We start from the raw sequence: 17328 nt of genomic DNA, 5'->3' as shown, positions 1-17328 counted from the left end.
GCTCATGCATCGACTATTATTCTATCCACAAAAGCCTAGGTTGCATTATTTTTAGGATAGCTGTATTGTGAGGTGAAGGAGAGAATGCAATTATAGATTCAGTTTACCTTTAGAGTGTTTCATAGCATAATTCATTACACTCAAGCATGACTCCTTGCCCATTTTTTGCCGTGATGTTGTTTTTGAAATAAATCTGCCTAACTGGTGCTTTTCCCCCAATTCACCCTGATCAGGAATAGCAAGAATAGCGTGTGCGCACACGCTGTTGGTTGAATTAACCTCTGGCACGGTCAGTTCCAGGCTTCACATGTATCAATTACACATGGGTATTATGATTACGATAAATTTCCTTTAAATGACCCTAGTTTGATTTTCTAAGAACACACCTAGAAGTTTGTGATGCTACTCGGCGCTGTAGAAGCAACTAAGCCAGCATGACCTACGATTTCCAGGCTCTTTTCCCTGTGACGCATGAGTCTGGCTATGTGTGCCCAACATGAGTTGCAAATTACAGTGCTAGACACAGAAAAAGTGTGACTTGCAGTATGTATTTCAGTTGAGATCAGTATGCCTAGGACAGATGTTGTTCTGACAATGTACTCTGCCAATGCTGTTATACTAGGGTAAGCAGGTGTGGACAAATGGCTCCTGAAATCTGAAAAAAATATTCTGTAGAGTCAATGATGTATAATATAGACGTCTGAGAATCTCGAAGTTGCAAAATTCTAGGTATTTTGGGCTACAAAGAATAACATCTGACAAATTATGGAGTTTTGAAAATGTGTACTGATGCTATTCTCAAGGTCACACTTTTTTTTTCATTTTTGTGTAGCCTAGAGTACATAGTATTTTGCATTGACATTTTGCACGCTTATAGTATACAACAATGATTGCCTACAGATTTTTTTTAGAACTTTGAACTATGATATTTCTTTAAAAATCAAATTAAAGAGTTATTTTTATTGCGTTTGTGGGAAAGCTAATCTAGCTGACGAGCATAATTCTGATTCCTTCTCTTGTTTGGTCTAAATGCTCTTTTAAGAGAACCAGGCAAGAGAGAAGATCTTTCACATAGCTCATGCATCCACTATTCTAGGACTCGTGAAATCACAAAAATACTAGGTTGCATTATTTTTAGGATAGCTGTATGGTAGGGGTAAAGGAGAAGGAATGCGATTATAGATCATGTTTACATTCGAAGTGTTTGACCTCACCAAAATTCATAAGACTCAAGCACGACTCCTTGTCCACTTTAGTTCCTTTTGTCGTGATGTTGTTTTTGAAATAAATCTGCATAACTGGTGCTTTCACCTGAGTCATTGATCTGAATAGCAAGAATAGCATGTTCTCACAAGCTGTTTGATTTGAATCAGCCTCATAGGGTCAGTTCTAAGCATGTGCTCACAAGCTGTTTGATTTGAATCAGCCTCATAGGATCAGTTTTAGGCTTCACATGTATCAAATACTCACTGTGGCTACTATGATTTCCTGATAAATTTCTTTCCGTGACCTAAGTTTGATTTTTTCTTCTATGAAGCACACCTAAGTTAGAAGTTTATTTATACCAACACGACATAAACCATAGCATGACCTAGTTCGAGGCTCGTTTCTTGTGTGTACATGAGTGCAATATATATTCTTCAATATAGTTGCAAATTACAGTACTAGACACAGAAAAGTTTGACTTTGCAGTGCTATTTTAATTTCAGTTGAGATCATTGTCACTAACGGATAAATGCTATTGCGTACTCTTGATACTGTTGCTTGACGGTGCGAGCAGAAATGGTCCCAGGCTCATAGACCTTTTTTAAGATTGAAAAAATCGAAAAATATTATGTATGTAGCCAATGATGTATACTATAGGCGTGCAAAATTCTCGGTATTTCGGGCTACACCAAAATAACAAAATCTGAAAAAAATTGGAGTTCACAAAATGTGTATTGTTCACTATTTTCAGATCCACACTTTTGTCATTTTTTGTATAGCATAGACTACATAGTATTTTGTATTGAGATTGCACGCTTATAGTATACAACATTGACTGCCTATATTTTTTTTTTCAGAATTTTTAATACTTTGAACTATGATTTTTTTAATTTTTCAAAATAAAAAGCTACATGGAGCTTGTCCTCCATTCCGAGTTTCCGTATACCTAGCCCAATATAAGACCTAAAATATGCTCCTTTTAGCTCGTCAGCTCTTGAATATGTGTACGCTTTGGACCCAAAATTCTTCCCACCATTGTTGTTGTCTTCACTGATAATATGAAGTGGTAACCTTTGTAGTTACCACACAGCCTTTCTAATCGTCGACAGTTCATTTTTGCATTTGGACATTCTTATTTACATGATTTAGTATCTGTTATTTTCTTGTGCATGTGGGAAAGCTAATCAAGCTCAGGGTTATAATTGTGATTCGTTGTCCTGTTTGTTCCAAATGATCTTTTAAAAGAACCATGATAGAAGATCTTTCACATAGCTCATCACTATTATTGTAGGCCTCATAGAATCACAAAAATACTACTCAGTAGGTCGCAATAATTATTTTGGAGGAACAATTCTATGGTCAAGTTAATGGAGTAGGAATGCAAGTGTAAATTTAATTTACCTTTGGAGTAGAATTGCAAGTTTTTTTTGTATTATCACATATATCAGTTTTCTACCCTGATGTTTTTTTCAAAATAAATCTGCCTAATGGGTATGGTCACAAATAACAGCATGAGCAAGTCACTGCTCTGAATAGCAAATCCATGATTTGTTGATTCTGACTAACCAAGATCCCTCTGAGGTGTCTCCTAGTCTCCTTCCTTGATCTAAGTCTGAAGTTCTTTTTATCTTTGAAGCTGATATCCTCAATAGGAAACTACCAATTGAGCAGTACCTAATATTTCCAGGACGTTTTTTTTTGTTAACTAGTATAAGACACATAAAAAAGGATGTGAAGATAGTTTACTCACGTTATATGTCAGATTAATTCTCTTTGATGCATTTGTGAGCCACCTAGTAGATTTCAGGCGAGAAACGCATGTAAATGTGTTACTTTACATGCTTCCGTCTGGCTATGTGTTCCAATTTACACTGCAAATGGAAAAGCAAGTCTTTGCAGTCACATGTTTCAAGTACAGTTGAGATCAATATATCACCAATGGAGCAAATCCTATTCTGCTAATCTAAGACCTATATAACTTATTCTGTTAAGCTTGTAAACTCTTGAATCGATCTGTGTACAAAATTCTTCTAACTTCTGTCTCGTTTGTGCAGATTTGATGGAGCCATATTGAGATCATTCTTAATTCAAATCAACTCTGATTCCAATGGCGTGGAGTTCTCAGGAGATGTTATCACCTTATCTACAGCACAATCTACATTGCTTCACCTGGTGGTGGTCGTGTCTATTGTTTCAGTTAATTAGTGTAACGTGTATGTGAATGTTTCCTGCCTGAGAGTGTCACATTGAGGTTACCAGTGGTTAACAGTTGGCAGTGGTCATGTCTATGTTGTTCTTCCTATCATGCCGAAGAGTGTGACACTGAACTTACTTTACATGCCTTAGTCTGGCTGTGTGTTCCAACTTCCATTGCAAGTGACAGTGCTAAACATGGAAAAGCAAAGTATTTGCAGTCACATGTTTCAAATTTCATCAGTGGAGTTCTCTCTGAAGTGACCCCCTTGCCTACAGGATGGCACAATCTACATGTGCTTCACTTGACAGGCTGCCGTGTCTATTTCAGTTAATTAAGCAAATATCGATGTGGTCGTTTCCCTGACCGAGCATGGCATTGAAATTAACAGCGGGTCAACTTGGCAGCGGCCATGTCTATGTTGTTCTTCCTATCATGAATAGAAGGCCCTGCTGACTCTAGTTTTATGAGAACTCATTTTTGTTAATCGAACAGAAAGTTCACTTGAAAAATATTTCCTTCACGCGAAACTCACAACATGCACAAATGGAATAACTGGTCTCACCATGGGTACATGTACGGATTAGAGAAAGACATGCCATTCCAATCCGGCGTTATGAACCACCAGCCGTCACCACCAATCTGCCCCAAGTCTGTGGCCTTCGGGCCATGGGGAGGAATGGATCTGGTTCCCGTTGGCAGGAGGGCTCCGTTTTCCTGGTTTTAGGTTGAAAGTTTGGTGGGGCGGCGACGCTTTCTCCAATAAAGTCTCCTTCGGTTCAGCCTTATTTTAGCGGCAACGTCGAGAAACTTGTGGGAGTGGTGTGGTTCTCGAGGACCTTTTCTAGCGGGGGGGGGGGGTTCCGGATTGTCATGGAGCTTCATCGAGCGGCTATTCCTTCTTCCTCATCTACCGGGACGGATGTGGTCTTCTTGACACTGTTCGGGCGACTTCCGTCCGCCGTCGCATGCAACGTCGGGCCGGCGGGGAGGAGCGGGCGGCGGTGACGCGCCATACGACCCCGGGTTATTCATTTTAGTTGAGGTGATTTGTACGGTTCGATGTTTCTCTTAATGCCAATGTTCTTTTCGCCAAAAAAAAGCCCTAAGTGTTTATCAAGTTTTTCCGGCCAATCATACACATGTAGAAGGCTTTTTTTATGGTTCCCTGTAAAAAAACTGTAGCACATTTTATTCTTGTTCTCCCTCAAATAAAATGGAGTAAGAGTTAATTTTTTTTCTCTCACTCTGGCCGTCCAAAGCCCATCGTGGCAGCAGAGAGCACTCCTCTCAAGCGCTCTCCCATCTCCTCGAGGGTTTCCGGCGGCCGGCTCCTCCGACTGCCAGCTCTTCCGCCGCCGCCGCCGGCCTGCAGCTCCCGTTCTCTATCCCACCAGGCCAATGGAGGCATCCACCGCGCGCCGTCGGAGCGTGCGCAGGAAAGCGGCGACGACTCTGACGGAAATCCCCGACCACCTCCTGGCGGAGATCTTCCTCCGGCTGCCCGCCGCAGAAGACCTCGCCCGTGCCTCTGCCGTCTGCGTCTCCTTCCGCCGGCTCGTCAAGGACAAATCCTTCCTCCGGGGCTTCCGCCGCCTCCACCGGCGTGCAGCTACCGTTCTCCACTCCTCCACGCCAATGGCGACCTCCACGGCGCGCCGTCGGCACGGTCGCAAGGAAACCAAGACGACTCTCACAGAGATCCCGGACCAACTCCTGTCCGAGATCCTCCTCCGGCTGCCCGCCGCAGGAGACCTCGCCCGTGTCTCCGCCGCCTGCGTCACATTTCGCCGCCTCGTCATCGACACCGACGGATCCTTCCTCCGCCGCTTCCGCCGCCTCCACGACCCGCTCCTCCTCGCCTTTTTCGACCGCGACGGGTTCCACCACGCCGTCCCGCCGCACCCCTCCGCGCTCGCCTCCGCTGCCGACTTCTCATTCTCATTCTTCCCCAACCATGGCGACTGGGCCGTTCAGGACATCCGCGACGGACGCGTCCTCCTCCTCCGACCCGGCGAGGGCCAGCAGCGCCGGGTCTCCATGGAGGTTCTCCACGCCGACGAGGGCCAGCAGCGCCAGGTCTCCATGGAGCTTGCGGTGTGCGATCCCTTGCACCGGAGATACGTCCTGCTTCCCCCAGTACCTGACGACTTAGTCGCTTCGGTGGCGCATGCGGCCACGGATTACAGGCCCTGTTGCGAGGCTTTCCTCGCCCCCCTCGAGGAAGAGGTAGATACTGCATTCAGCGTGATATGGATGGTACATTTCAGTACTAGGTTGGCCGCTTTGGTCTTCTCTTCAATCACTGGACAGTGGCAAGCGGCTGCATCCAAGGAATGGAGGGATTTGCTCCTTGGCCAGGGCAAGTCGACCATGGTGTCACCGATCGACCGTGAATATCACGAGCGCCATTACGCTTATGGCTGCTTCTACTGGGAGTCCACCACAAGTCAGAAGAAAGGGTTGCTTGTGCTTGACACCCGTACGATGGAGTTCTCCCTTTCTGACCTCCCGCCCAGAGAATGGTGTACGCTAGGTCTAGCCATTGTGGAGGTAGGGGAAGGCAGGCTTGGACTGTTCGGTATCCTTGATAAAACTTTTGCTGGCAAATTTGAACTCTGTTATTACATCAGGGGAAACAACGCTGAGAGTTCTAGCCAGTGGAAGTTGGAGAAGACAATCTCACTAGGTTCTGGGTGCCAGCATCATATCAAAACTGCATCTGGGAGGTACTTGCTCGTAGGAAAGTTTCGAGCCATGCAGTTCGCAGGCTCAACTCCTCGGTTGCCGGGCTTGGAATATATCTCAGTTGATGTCAGGACGTTGCAGCTTGAGAAGGTTTGTAGTAAATCATCTGGGTTTGCCATGTCCAGGACTTGGATATATACCAACTTCCCGCCATCGTTGTCTTCACCGACAATATGAAGTGGTAAGTTTTCTATTGCATCCTAGTTTTATGTCCTTCCATTCATAGTTTGCACACAGCTCGTCTGATGCTTAATAGTTCATTATTATGATCGTTCATTCCTTTGGACGATTTAGCACCGGTTCTTTTCTTGTGGTTGTGGGTAATCAAGCTCAGGAACATAATTATGATTTCTTGTTTTGTTTGCTCCAATCGCCATTTGGAGGGAAGCTGACAATAAAAATGATCTTTCACATCGCTTATGCATCCATTGTTATTTTAGGCCTAATGAAATCACGGAAATGCTATATCACGATAACTATTTTCTATATTTCATATTCAAGGTGTAGAAGGAATACTAGTGTGGATCCAGTTTAAAATTCGTTTCATCCAAGCACGGTTCATCTTGGCTGCTTTTCTTTATTAATATAAGGATACAGAAAAAAAGTTTATTTTTTTACTTTTAGTCACCTTCTCATCTATAATTTTATTATCGATATGGTTTTGAAATAAATCTCCGTAATTGCTAGTCACAAATAAGAGCCAGATTCAGTGCTCTTTATAGAAAGAACAGCTTGTGCTCGAGCACAAGCTGTTTTATTTGAATGAGCCTCGTAAGGTCAGTCATAGGTGGGTCACACACTTTTTCTTTTTGTTTGTTCTATAAGATAGTTTGAACAGTTCACCTGCCTTTTTCCGAGTCTCCCAATATATGCCAAATATAAGCATTAATCTCTGTAGGATGGTAGTGGGGAACCCCAGATTCTTTTTCCTTCTGTGATGTAAGTTCTAAGTTTCTTATTCAAACATACCAAACTTAGAAGTTTGTAGACTACTTAGGTTGTATAAAAAGTTCTGCAACAGAAAGGTACCACTTTTGCATGATCCAAGTTTTCCAGGACTCGTTATTTATGCTTACATGCCTCTGTTTGGCTTTGTGTTCCACCATGCATTGCTAGTTACACCGCTATACACATAATAGTGAATATTTGCAGTGACATGTTGAAATTCAGTTGAGATTAATATTACCATTTGGACAGATGCTACTCTACTTCTGTCTGTAATTATGTATACTCTGTAGCCCCAGATAATCTGTTCCATTTTGATTGTAAACTCTTGAATATGTACTATCTGAGCTGACAATTGTTACATGAATATGTCCCCCTTCTCTGCCTGAAGTTTTTCTTCTAGACTTTTAGTCATCTTCAGTTCTTCACAGCTATATATTTTTTTATCTTCGTTGTTGCTTCGAAATGAATCTGTAGGTTACCAATTCATGCCATTAATCTCTGTAGGATAGTAGAGAGCACACACAGGCAATTAGAGCACGTTTACTTTGTGTCCTGGCCATGTCGTGCCTATCCAGGAGCTTCCCTGGGACATCTGTTTGGTTAGTGTCCTGGACGATAGATTTCTAGCTTGGCCTAGACAACCCCACCAACTTCATTATCTTGGCTCAGGCACTCGAAAATGGAGGCTTGGGCGAGCAGACACTCTTGCTGAGAGCCTGAGATGCTATTCCCACTTGATTAGATAGAACTAGAACGGATAACACTTGACGCAACACCGGCAGCAATGCGTGATTTTCTGTGCTGGGACATCACTTGACGCACACCTTACAACATGAATCGTTTGTCTAAATTTATTGCCTCTAGGTAAAAATGCAGCTCATTGCACTATTTGCAGCACATGTCTAATTTTAACAGAAACAAGTCTGTTTGCCTCTTCTAAATTTATTGCCTCTTGCACTATGTGCAGCTCATTCTAACTTTTGGCACACGTTCATAGAGGTCCTCAGTTTGCCGTCGATCAACACAAAAACATAATCCTTCATCACCTAGTGGTCCTTACCCTAGCTAGCGGCAAGCATGGGCACAGAGAAGTGACCTACACAAGTCAATTGAACAAATTATAATTTATGTACAACATGTATCGAAGTAGGGGGAAGTAAAATTTGTTACTGCAAACAGAATAGGGATTGCAAAAGGCAATACCATTCAAGTGAGCAAAACCAACCTATGACATAAGTCGAAACGGAAATAGAAATTTGGAGTGTAATATCTTGCAAAAAAAGTGCACACCACATTTTGAACAGAATTTCACGGACAAATAACCTTCTTGGGACCTGGATCTACCAGTCTGAACCTCCACGAAGCCAACCTATGAACACTTTCCCTAGTGATTATATTCAATTATTCATGGCCCTGTTAAAATTCACATGGAACATCAGCATTAGGATTCACCATGAATACAGAGATAAACCTGGGCTGACAAACAGATGCCACAAGCCTGCAATTTCCTCTACACGAGTCAACTTTTTTTAAAACAGCTACAGGAGCCAGTTTAGTTACCTCATGGACATCACTATTGCAATCTCTTTTAGCTAAGGAAACTGAAAAGCGGAACACATTTCTTTTGAAGTTATCAATCTCTCTGTAGATAGATGAAACATCACCTTGACATGTTCTGATGACCAGCATTCAGTGAGCAGCAGCACAATCAATTTCAACGTCTGTGGCTTGTAGGCAGTGGCGAATCTAGGATGAAATCGGTGGTGGTGCAAGCTTAAAAACTTCCCTGTGAGCCTTTACATTTAGCCATGATTAATACAAATTTTAATAGGTGAAAGAGCATTTGTAGTTTTGGAGGGGGTACGCTTCTGGTTGTTGTAGGTCTTGCTTAGAACAACAGAACAAGAGCGCGAGGATTGCCCTCGCTTCAGCCTCCTCACTGTCTCTGCAAACTGGGGGCAGGTCAAACATGGAGCAGATACACGAACCCGAGTTATCTCGGACGATACCTCCCATCGTGGCTTGACCTGTTTCCAGGCTGAAGGCGGTGTCGACATTGAGCTTCAGGCTTCCTAGGCTACAAGTTTGTGACTCGTTTGTTTATGTTTGCATACTTGCCTCACTATGCATTACAATGCATCACAAATTACACTGCGTAACGCATGAGTGTTTGTCGTTACATATTTCAAATTCAGTTCATACTGATATTGTCAATGGGGAAAATTCTATTCTGCTTCTGCCTGTAACACTAGGTACTTAGCCTCCAAATCTGTTCCATTTGCTTGTAAACTGATAATACTGCATACCATGTAGCCTCCACAATATGTTCCAGTTTTGCTCGTGAACTCTCGAGTCCGTAACGACCTGATGTGAAAATTCTTCTATATCTTCTGAATATTAATTCATCGTCTTGTTTGAACAGATTCGACGGAGCCATGGCCAGATCAGCATTTCCATCTTCAGGGCTCCAAGTTTTTTGTGTTTTCGGCAGCATGGACTTCGCTTGGATGTGAACAGGTCTTGCCTACAAGACGAAATTATGAATCTAGTCACTGTTGGTGCTCATGCCTGATGTCGTGCTCATGACTGATGTCTGACTTGTTCGTCCTTTCATGCTCTAGTGGTCTAGATGTGGAACTCGTTCAGTGTAGTGTAACCGACCAATAGTTACGTGGTTGCTGTTCCAGCCTAATATATAACGTGGCACTGAAGTTTAACAGTTCTGAACTTCCCAACAGTATTTTGGAAGATGTACTGACATGGCCGGTTTAAGGAGCCTCTTTTCAGCGGATTGTCCCTCCATTCCGAAGAACTACAAAGACTTGTAACTCTGCAAGGCTAGTATTTGTCTAACCGAATATGGTGCAAGGCAAACTTTTAAAAGCTCATATCTGTCTATAATCATAGAGTTCACATCAAACTAAAAAAATCATTGTCGACATGATTCTTTATTACACCAATGTCATATAACATGAAAATAATTATAAGCACTCAAAATGCAATTTTCATCGAGTATAAATATGGGTTAGAAAGTACTCCCTCCTTGTACTAACTTGTGAATTCGCCGTGGATGTTCGTTCATTTGTTGTAGATGGTCAATTTCATCCAAGCATGGTTCATCTTGTCTGCCTTTCTTTTACACATACAAAAATGCAGAAAAGAAAGTTTTATTTTAGACTTTTTAGTCATCTTCAGATATATATTCCATGTGGTTTTCAAATAAATCTGCATAATTGCTACTGTCACAAATAAGAGGCCGACTTAGTGCAAAACGCATAAAAGCGAGTGTTTGCTCAGTTCAGATCAATATTGTAACCAGCGGGACAAATGCTCATCTGTGTCTGCCTGAATTTTGCTTGTAAACTCTTGATAATTTGTTCAGTTTAGCTCAAACTCTTGTACAATCTGTGGTGAAAATTCTTATACTGTCCCCTTTCTTGGTCCGAAGATTTAATTGTTTGGACTTTGAGTCATCTTTACATCTATAATTTTTTCTCCATTGTTATTTCAAAATGAATCTGCATCACTGCTACGGCTACAAATAAAACCTGACTCACTCACTGTTTTTTTTTTTGGCAAGAACAGCCTGTGTTCACAAGCTGTTTGATTTGAATCCGCCTCATAAGATCAGTTGTATGCGCCTAGGTGAGCCTTGATAGTTTGAACATTTTCACCTCCCTCTTTGTGACTGTGCCAATTCATGCTGAATATAAGCATGAATCTATGTAAAGATGATAGGGGGCACACCCCACACACCGACGCACAGTTTGTTGATAGTGGCTGCCGAGACCCATGATTCAGTTTTTTTCCTTCAGTTTTTTTTTTTAGATTGACCTAGGTTAGAACTTTGTCACTTGTTAGACTCATTTATTTATGTCCACATGCCTCTGCCTGGCTGTGTATTCCAACTTGCATTGCAAAAACACTGCAAAATTAATAAAATTCAGTTCAGCTCAATATTATTTCCAGCGGTACAAATGCTATTTAGCTTCTGCCTGTAATACTCCCATGTACTACTCAGCCTCTATATTCTGTTCCATTTTGCTTGTAAATGTGAACTCTTGAATGAGCTGAAAATTCTCCTGTATTGTCTGAATATTAATCCCTTGTCCTGTTTGCACAGATTCGATGGAGCCATTTCCGGATCAGCACTCCCATCCTCGGAGCTCCAAGTTTTTTGTGTCATTCCGGCAGCGTGGACTTGGCGCGGATGCCATTGCCTTGCCTACAAGGCTACAAGGCGTCATAGCTAATCTACAGTTGGCGACTCACATGTCCGTGCCCATGAATTGTGTCCGCATTGTTCTTGCTTTCATGAGCTCTACTGGTGTCTTCGGTCGGTCTAGTGTAACCCATATCGGTCATGTGGCTGCTGTCCCAGCCTAACCAATCTAGAACGTGAACACTGAAACTTGACAGTTCTGAACAATGTGTTTCGGGAGAGTCTTGACACTTGTGACTTGTGTGTGGCAGGCTTGTAGTGATGAACTGAAAGGTCTGGTTCGTTAACCTTAGCCGACTTTATCTGCCTGAGTACTGAATAGTGCATGGTGCGACGTGACTGCGTTCGTGGGAGCAGAAAGAAAGGTACATGTTGATTGCCATTCCTATCACGTAATGGCTTTGTGATAGACCGTTGGTTAGTTTATTATAACTGGATTACCTCTGGAGGTATGCTTTGGTGATCATGGAACCGATCCTTATCCCTCCCGGCCGCCGTAGCCGATGGATGGGCTTGAGCATTCCACTCACAAGTTGGAATGCAGTTTTTCACTGACCAAATCAAGCACCCACACCAGGCCGAAATGCCACTTGCAATGCAGTTTTATGTAAAGACTTAGCATAAAGGGTTTCAGGTGACGAAAAAAGATCAGTTCGTTGATGCAGATTAGCAGTTACACTCTGTCCGTCTACTCGTCTGACTGGGCGGCGTCACCGTCGCCGCTGCGCGGTAAAGGAAGACGCCGATCGTCGCCTCTCGCCCGTCCGTCCACTCCTCTAGCCGTACGAAGCCTTTCTCTCGGAGCAGCATCGGGTTATGTCAGTTGTGTGACCGTTGCCGCCTCGGCAAAGGAAGACGCCGATCGTCGCCTCTCGTCCGTCCGTCGGCCGTTGCGCAAAAGCAGACGCCGATCGTCTGCCCGTCCAGTCCGCCGTACCAAGCCTTGCTTTCGGAGTAGCATCGGGTTCGGCTCGCGTTCACATCGATTAATTTTTGTAGACACATACATGCCCGCTGTCTCCGCTGGGTGCCTTTTGGAGCAACGGAGGAACGCTGTCGCTCCCTGTCCTTTTTGGCCTTCCTTTCGGCAGCGTGCTTTTTATCATGTCAGTTCCGCGTGAGTGTGAGTATCAGATGTTATTAGCCTCGGAAGAGAGGAAGTATCGAATGTTTGACAGTGGACGTAATCTCTCCCGTATCGTATCGTATCATATCGCTGAGAGAGGGGTTGTGCTGAGGAGCACGCACGTACTTGTAGGACTAATTAACAAGGTTTATGCACTTAGTCGCGTGGCTTTCAGTCAATCATGCTAAGCATGAGAAGAATGAGGGTAAATATGAATGAAGAAAACCAAAAGAAATCGGAAAAAGGTTCCAAACCAACACCTTTTGATTTTCTTACTTAACCATGACTATTGCAGCGCCCATAATGGCCAAAGATTAGCTTCTACTCCCTCTATTCCGATTTAATGAACTTCAATCCAAGGGAGTTTTTACAGTACCTTTTACTACACATGGGAGGTGAGTGGTATGATTTAAAATCTAGCCATTGATTTAGAGGGGTATTAAAGTTTATAACAAATCAATTATGGTAACATTTTTTGACCGATCAATTATGGTAACATTAAGCGCACTAATTCTCCTATTATTTTCCCCTAAAATCCCGTCAGCTAGATCTCAAAATACGAGAACATGTTCTTCACCATTGTTTCTGGCTTTGTGCGTCTGTATTGGTATAGATCTTGCTCCATGTCATGTTTTTGCGTTACGAAACAATGGCCATAAGAAGAGCTCTATCTCGCTGGAGTTTTGCAAAACACATGACAAGGAAACTAGCCAGACGCCTTATGAGTTCTCAATCAAGGTAGTGTAAATTCATATTACTCTCCCAATCTGGATAATTGAGCAGATAAAACTGACGAAAAAAATTCGAAGAAGGAAAGATCTAGACAATCTCCCTTTTTAACGGGATTTGCTGCCGTCATTTGTGAGCCTTCCATTTTTACGGATTTATTATTGCAACTTGCCGATTATGACCCTTGTGGTATGAATCATACCACTATGGTTTTAGGGAGTAGTATGAGTCCACACAAACCGTTAGATCTACGAAAATGAATGGTCTATATCCTATTGGGGGTACCATAAAAGTCCCCCAATCCAAACCATTATCTTCTCATTGTCTTGTCTCCCTCACGTCAATTTAAACGGAATGGATGGAGTAGTTTATATCGCCACATTACACTCAGTTAACATCGAATCTAACGTATTGAATCTAGAACAACAAGGATGTTGATACGAGTGGCGAAGTTAGGGGAGGTAGGGGCCATGCCATTGTACATCAGGACATATTTTAGAGCTAAGTATGATTTTGACAAGTTTTTTATAGTGCAAATTGGCCTTCTTGCACACCATCATCCCAACTGATGATTAACATGTTTGGCGCTCGTTAACCTATAATCATGTCTCCGCCCCTAGGTGATACCAAACATGGTAACACCAAACATGGTAACGAGGAGGGGGTGAACCCCATTGGCATGGAATCGATGGACACAATACCACTGATCACAACAATGGCAATATTGTGGACCACGATGGTGTTCAAGAAGGCGATGCCTCTTGATTGCTTACTGTTATGTTTTATTGCACACGAGTAGTAGCTCTTGATTTACTCGCGCTCGAGCCACATGTTCTATCTCGGTCCATCCCAACTACTTGTCCCGTTTACTAGTTTTGTATAGTTGTCAGATCAAGACGATTTTTTGTTGAGTGGGAGGGCATCATCAATTGTAGGATCACAGATGATTATTATCTAATCAAAGAATTTTAGATTAAGATTTCGCACGTTTGTAGATTTCATCATTGTCTATATCTAGGATTTTTATTCAGATTTTTTTAAAACTTAAAATTATGACTCCAAATTTTTGAAAATAAAGGGCTACATATAGCTCGGCCCCCGTTTGCAATATTCGGGTGAATTACATCTATCTATTGTGCTAGACTTGTATTGGAGTACTCTTGTTTCAAAACATAAGCCTTTTTTTTATAAAGCTACTAGCGTAGTTGCCCATATGCCTCGCGCTAGCTGGAAATACAACGACTAGTGGTAGCACAGTTACCGTTAACGGCGGCCCATGCGTGCGGGACAGCTTGCACTCTGCACATAAAGCGACCGACCGTTGCCATCGTCCAGCTAGCGCGCGCGAGGACCGACCGTTAACGGCTCCCTCACGCCAAATCCCCAGACTACCCTCAGACGTCGACCCGCACGCGCGCCCGACGACGGCGCTGCTTGTTTTGCTTCGCTCCGCGCCTCGTACGTGCGCGTCTCCTCCCCTTCACGCCGCCGTCGTCACTGTCCTTATCCGTCTTTTTGCCATCTCTCCCTATATATAGCCCCGCCCGCGCTCCTTCGTCTCCACGCAGCCAGCCACACTGCGACGCACCTCGACAGTCTCATAACCACGTCCCCGACCTCGAGCAAGCACACTACCCCCAAGCCAGTCTCCGGCCATGGACTCGGAGTCGTCGACGTCGGCCTACTCGCCCCCGACCCTGCGCCACAAGCTGAGGACCACCGTGTGCGGCTGCTTCGGCTCGCCCGGCAACGACGGCGGCAGGGCCAAGTGGAGGAGACGGGTGGCCGCCACGGGCGAGTTCAGGTACGACCCGCTCAGCTACGCGCTCAACTTCGACGACGGCGGCAGCGACGACAGCGACGAGGGCGCCGATGCCGCAGCGGCCGCGTTCCGGTACCGGGACTTCAGCTCCCGCCTGCCGCCCTCGCCGAAGCCGGCAGCCGCCCGCAGGCTCACCGCCGTCGCCATTGCCTGAACTCTGTTATTTTTTCCTGTAACTCTGATTTGATTTTCTTCTCTAAGCGAGACTGAAGCCCTTACTTACATCTGTAACTCTAAGCAGGAATTACTTTATCTTCGAGCAACATTGTAGCGAGAGGAGTATAGCAGTAGTACCAAACCGAAATGGTTCCCCGTGTAATCGACCACTAATATACAGTGAACTGAGGACTTGATTGTCACAGAAATTTGTCTCTGTTCTCCCTCTCTCTGAAACTTTTATCTCTGACAGTTTCGATCATTTCAAAGCTCTTGATTAAAATCTGCTCCGATTTCTGATTCCGGAGGCCCCATGTGGATTACATTTCATTCAGAGTTGAGCCGAGCTTGGATTGCGCTGCAGTGCGGCGACTGGCGACAAAGAAAATACTGAACTTCACTCTCTGAGTCTGAGCTACAATTCACTCTGTTCTCTGAATTTTGGAAGCCTGGCACTTTTGACAATTTGGTTCTCGCGGATGAATAGAGAGATAGGGAGCTGGTCAGAGTGAACGCACCACAGAACGGTGGAAAAGGCGCGCTGTGTGTGTGGGAATCCGATGCCGGAGAGGCGACGGAGTGCAATGCAAGTGGAGCTAGCCGTTTTGCCCGTCGCTCCAAACGGTCACCTCTGTGCTAGCTGTCGGTAAGGAACAGTCAAAGGGAGAGTACTCACCATCGCAACAGCTAGCTTCGTTGACTGTAAAAATGCAGGGGCTACCGTACATTGTTACGGCTCGGAAGAGGTGAAGCTTTCGCGCCGAATTGTTGTTCGTCTTTTAAACCTTTACCCACTAGGAATCGAAGCAAGTCGTGTAGAGAAACCATGCTAAATCACAAGTATTAGTGCAGCTAGCATGAATCAGTTAACAAGTAATGCCGAAAACCGATGCTGGAGGTATGCTACTAGCCAGTTTCGGCAATAAGATTGATATGATGGAAGTGATTATGCAATTATATTCAACATCTCCCCTAGGTCGGTGAGTCTTTTTCTTTTAGATTTCGTACGGGTGGCCTTAGACGTGAATCATTTGATTTTTTTTATGGATTCCGCAAATATTTATTTTTAATGTTGCGTTGGCTAGGATTTGAACCTACGACCTTATAGCTCTGATACCATGTGAAATTGCCTGCTCTAGTCAGTTCAACCAAAATATCAATCTGATGGAAGAGATCAAGCAATTATATTCAACAGGAGGCACGAAAAATAGCTTACAACACAACAAGAACCCGGGTACACAAAAAAGTAAGAAAAAGAAACGCAAATTGAAGAAGACGAAGTCCTCCGCACTCAAACGGCAAAGCAGAAAGCATACTAACGGGACATGTGTCACCTAGTAAACATGAGGGCATCACAAAAAAAAAGGGTCCAGAGATACTGAGGAAAACGAGACCACCCCATCGCCAAAGAGGGAACTTAACCCCTCACCCTAGCTCGAAGGGCGTAGTCGGACGAAGGAGACTTTCACCTAGAACTAGGATATGTGCCTTTGCAAGAGACAACCAAAAGATCGAGACCACACACGGACCACTTTGCTGTGACGAGCACATCAGCACATCAAGTATCTTCAGAGCCCAAGACGAAGAGGGTAAACCGGGGAGCAGGCGCCGTGCACGAAGATGTAGAGATGCTTAGCAAAGATGACAACAACAACAAGCGTATGGAATGAATGAAGTGATGAGCCCAAGGAGCCATTCCAACTACAATGGTGCTATCACCAGGAAGGATAACCCTACCCCCTCCCGACAAGCATCAGCAACAGAGATCCCAATCGAAGACGGTCACAATTGCACTCCAACCTTCCCGCCGTCACCAGCACCGGGACCACATCACCGTTAGACTCCTACCAACCATAGCACCACTCGCCTGCTGCACCACCGTACACCAGACGATGCCTCCAAGGAGGAAACGACACCCACAAGATCGTCGTCGTCCAATTCGAAGCAAAATTTCGGCTTTCACCTAGGACGGTGGGAAGGGGTGGGAGCGATGGGATCTCAACAATGCTTCCATGAAGGTAAGGGTCGCCCAAAAAACGTTGTTACCATTGTTCACATAGGACTAGTGATTTCTCCTGGCCTCAGCTTACACCACCATATCCCTAGCAAGTATCAAAGCCAACACCCACCGAAAGGAGAGGGCTCGTGTGAAGAGCAAGATCTGGCCTTCAAGATCT

At 44.2% G+C, this 17328-nt stretch overlaps 2 protein-coding genes across 2 annotated transcripts; both read left to right on the top strand.

Annotated features, from left to right (window-relative positions):
* The first annotated feature begins 4801 nt into the window (after window positions 1-4801).
* On the top strand, window positions 4802-9915 carry LOC124662770. The gene is made up of 2 exons (XM_047200569.1): window positions 4802-6329; window positions 9519-9915. Exon 1 carries the CDS (start codon window positions 4802-4804, stop codon window positions 6323-6325), a length of 1524 nt encoding a protein of 507 aa, XP_047056525.1. The 3' UTR covers window positions 6326-6329; window positions 9519-9915.
* Window positions 9916-14749: 4834 nt separating this feature from the next.
* LOC124699172 lies at window positions 14750-15360 on the top strand. Its single transcript, XM_047231517.1, has one exon. The coding sequence runs from the start codon at window positions 14829-14831 to the stop codon at window positions 15147-15149; it is 321 nt and encodes a 106-aa protein (XP_047087473.1). The 5' UTR covers window positions 14750-14828; the 3' UTR covers window positions 15150-15360.
* Window positions 15361-17328: the final 1968 nt, after the last annotated feature.

This window comes from Lolium rigidum, chromosome 1, assembly GCF_022539505.1.
Source record: "Lolium rigidum isolate FL_2022 chromosome 1, APGP_CSIRO_Lrig_0.1, whole genome shotgun sequence".
Classification (NCBI taxonomy): domain Eukaryota; kingdom Viridiplantae; phylum Streptophyta; class Magnoliopsida; order Poales; family Poaceae; genus Lolium; species Lolium rigidum.
The sequence above is the reverse complement of the archived record's forward strand: the minus strand, read 5'-3'. Positions and strand labels throughout refer to the sequence as shown.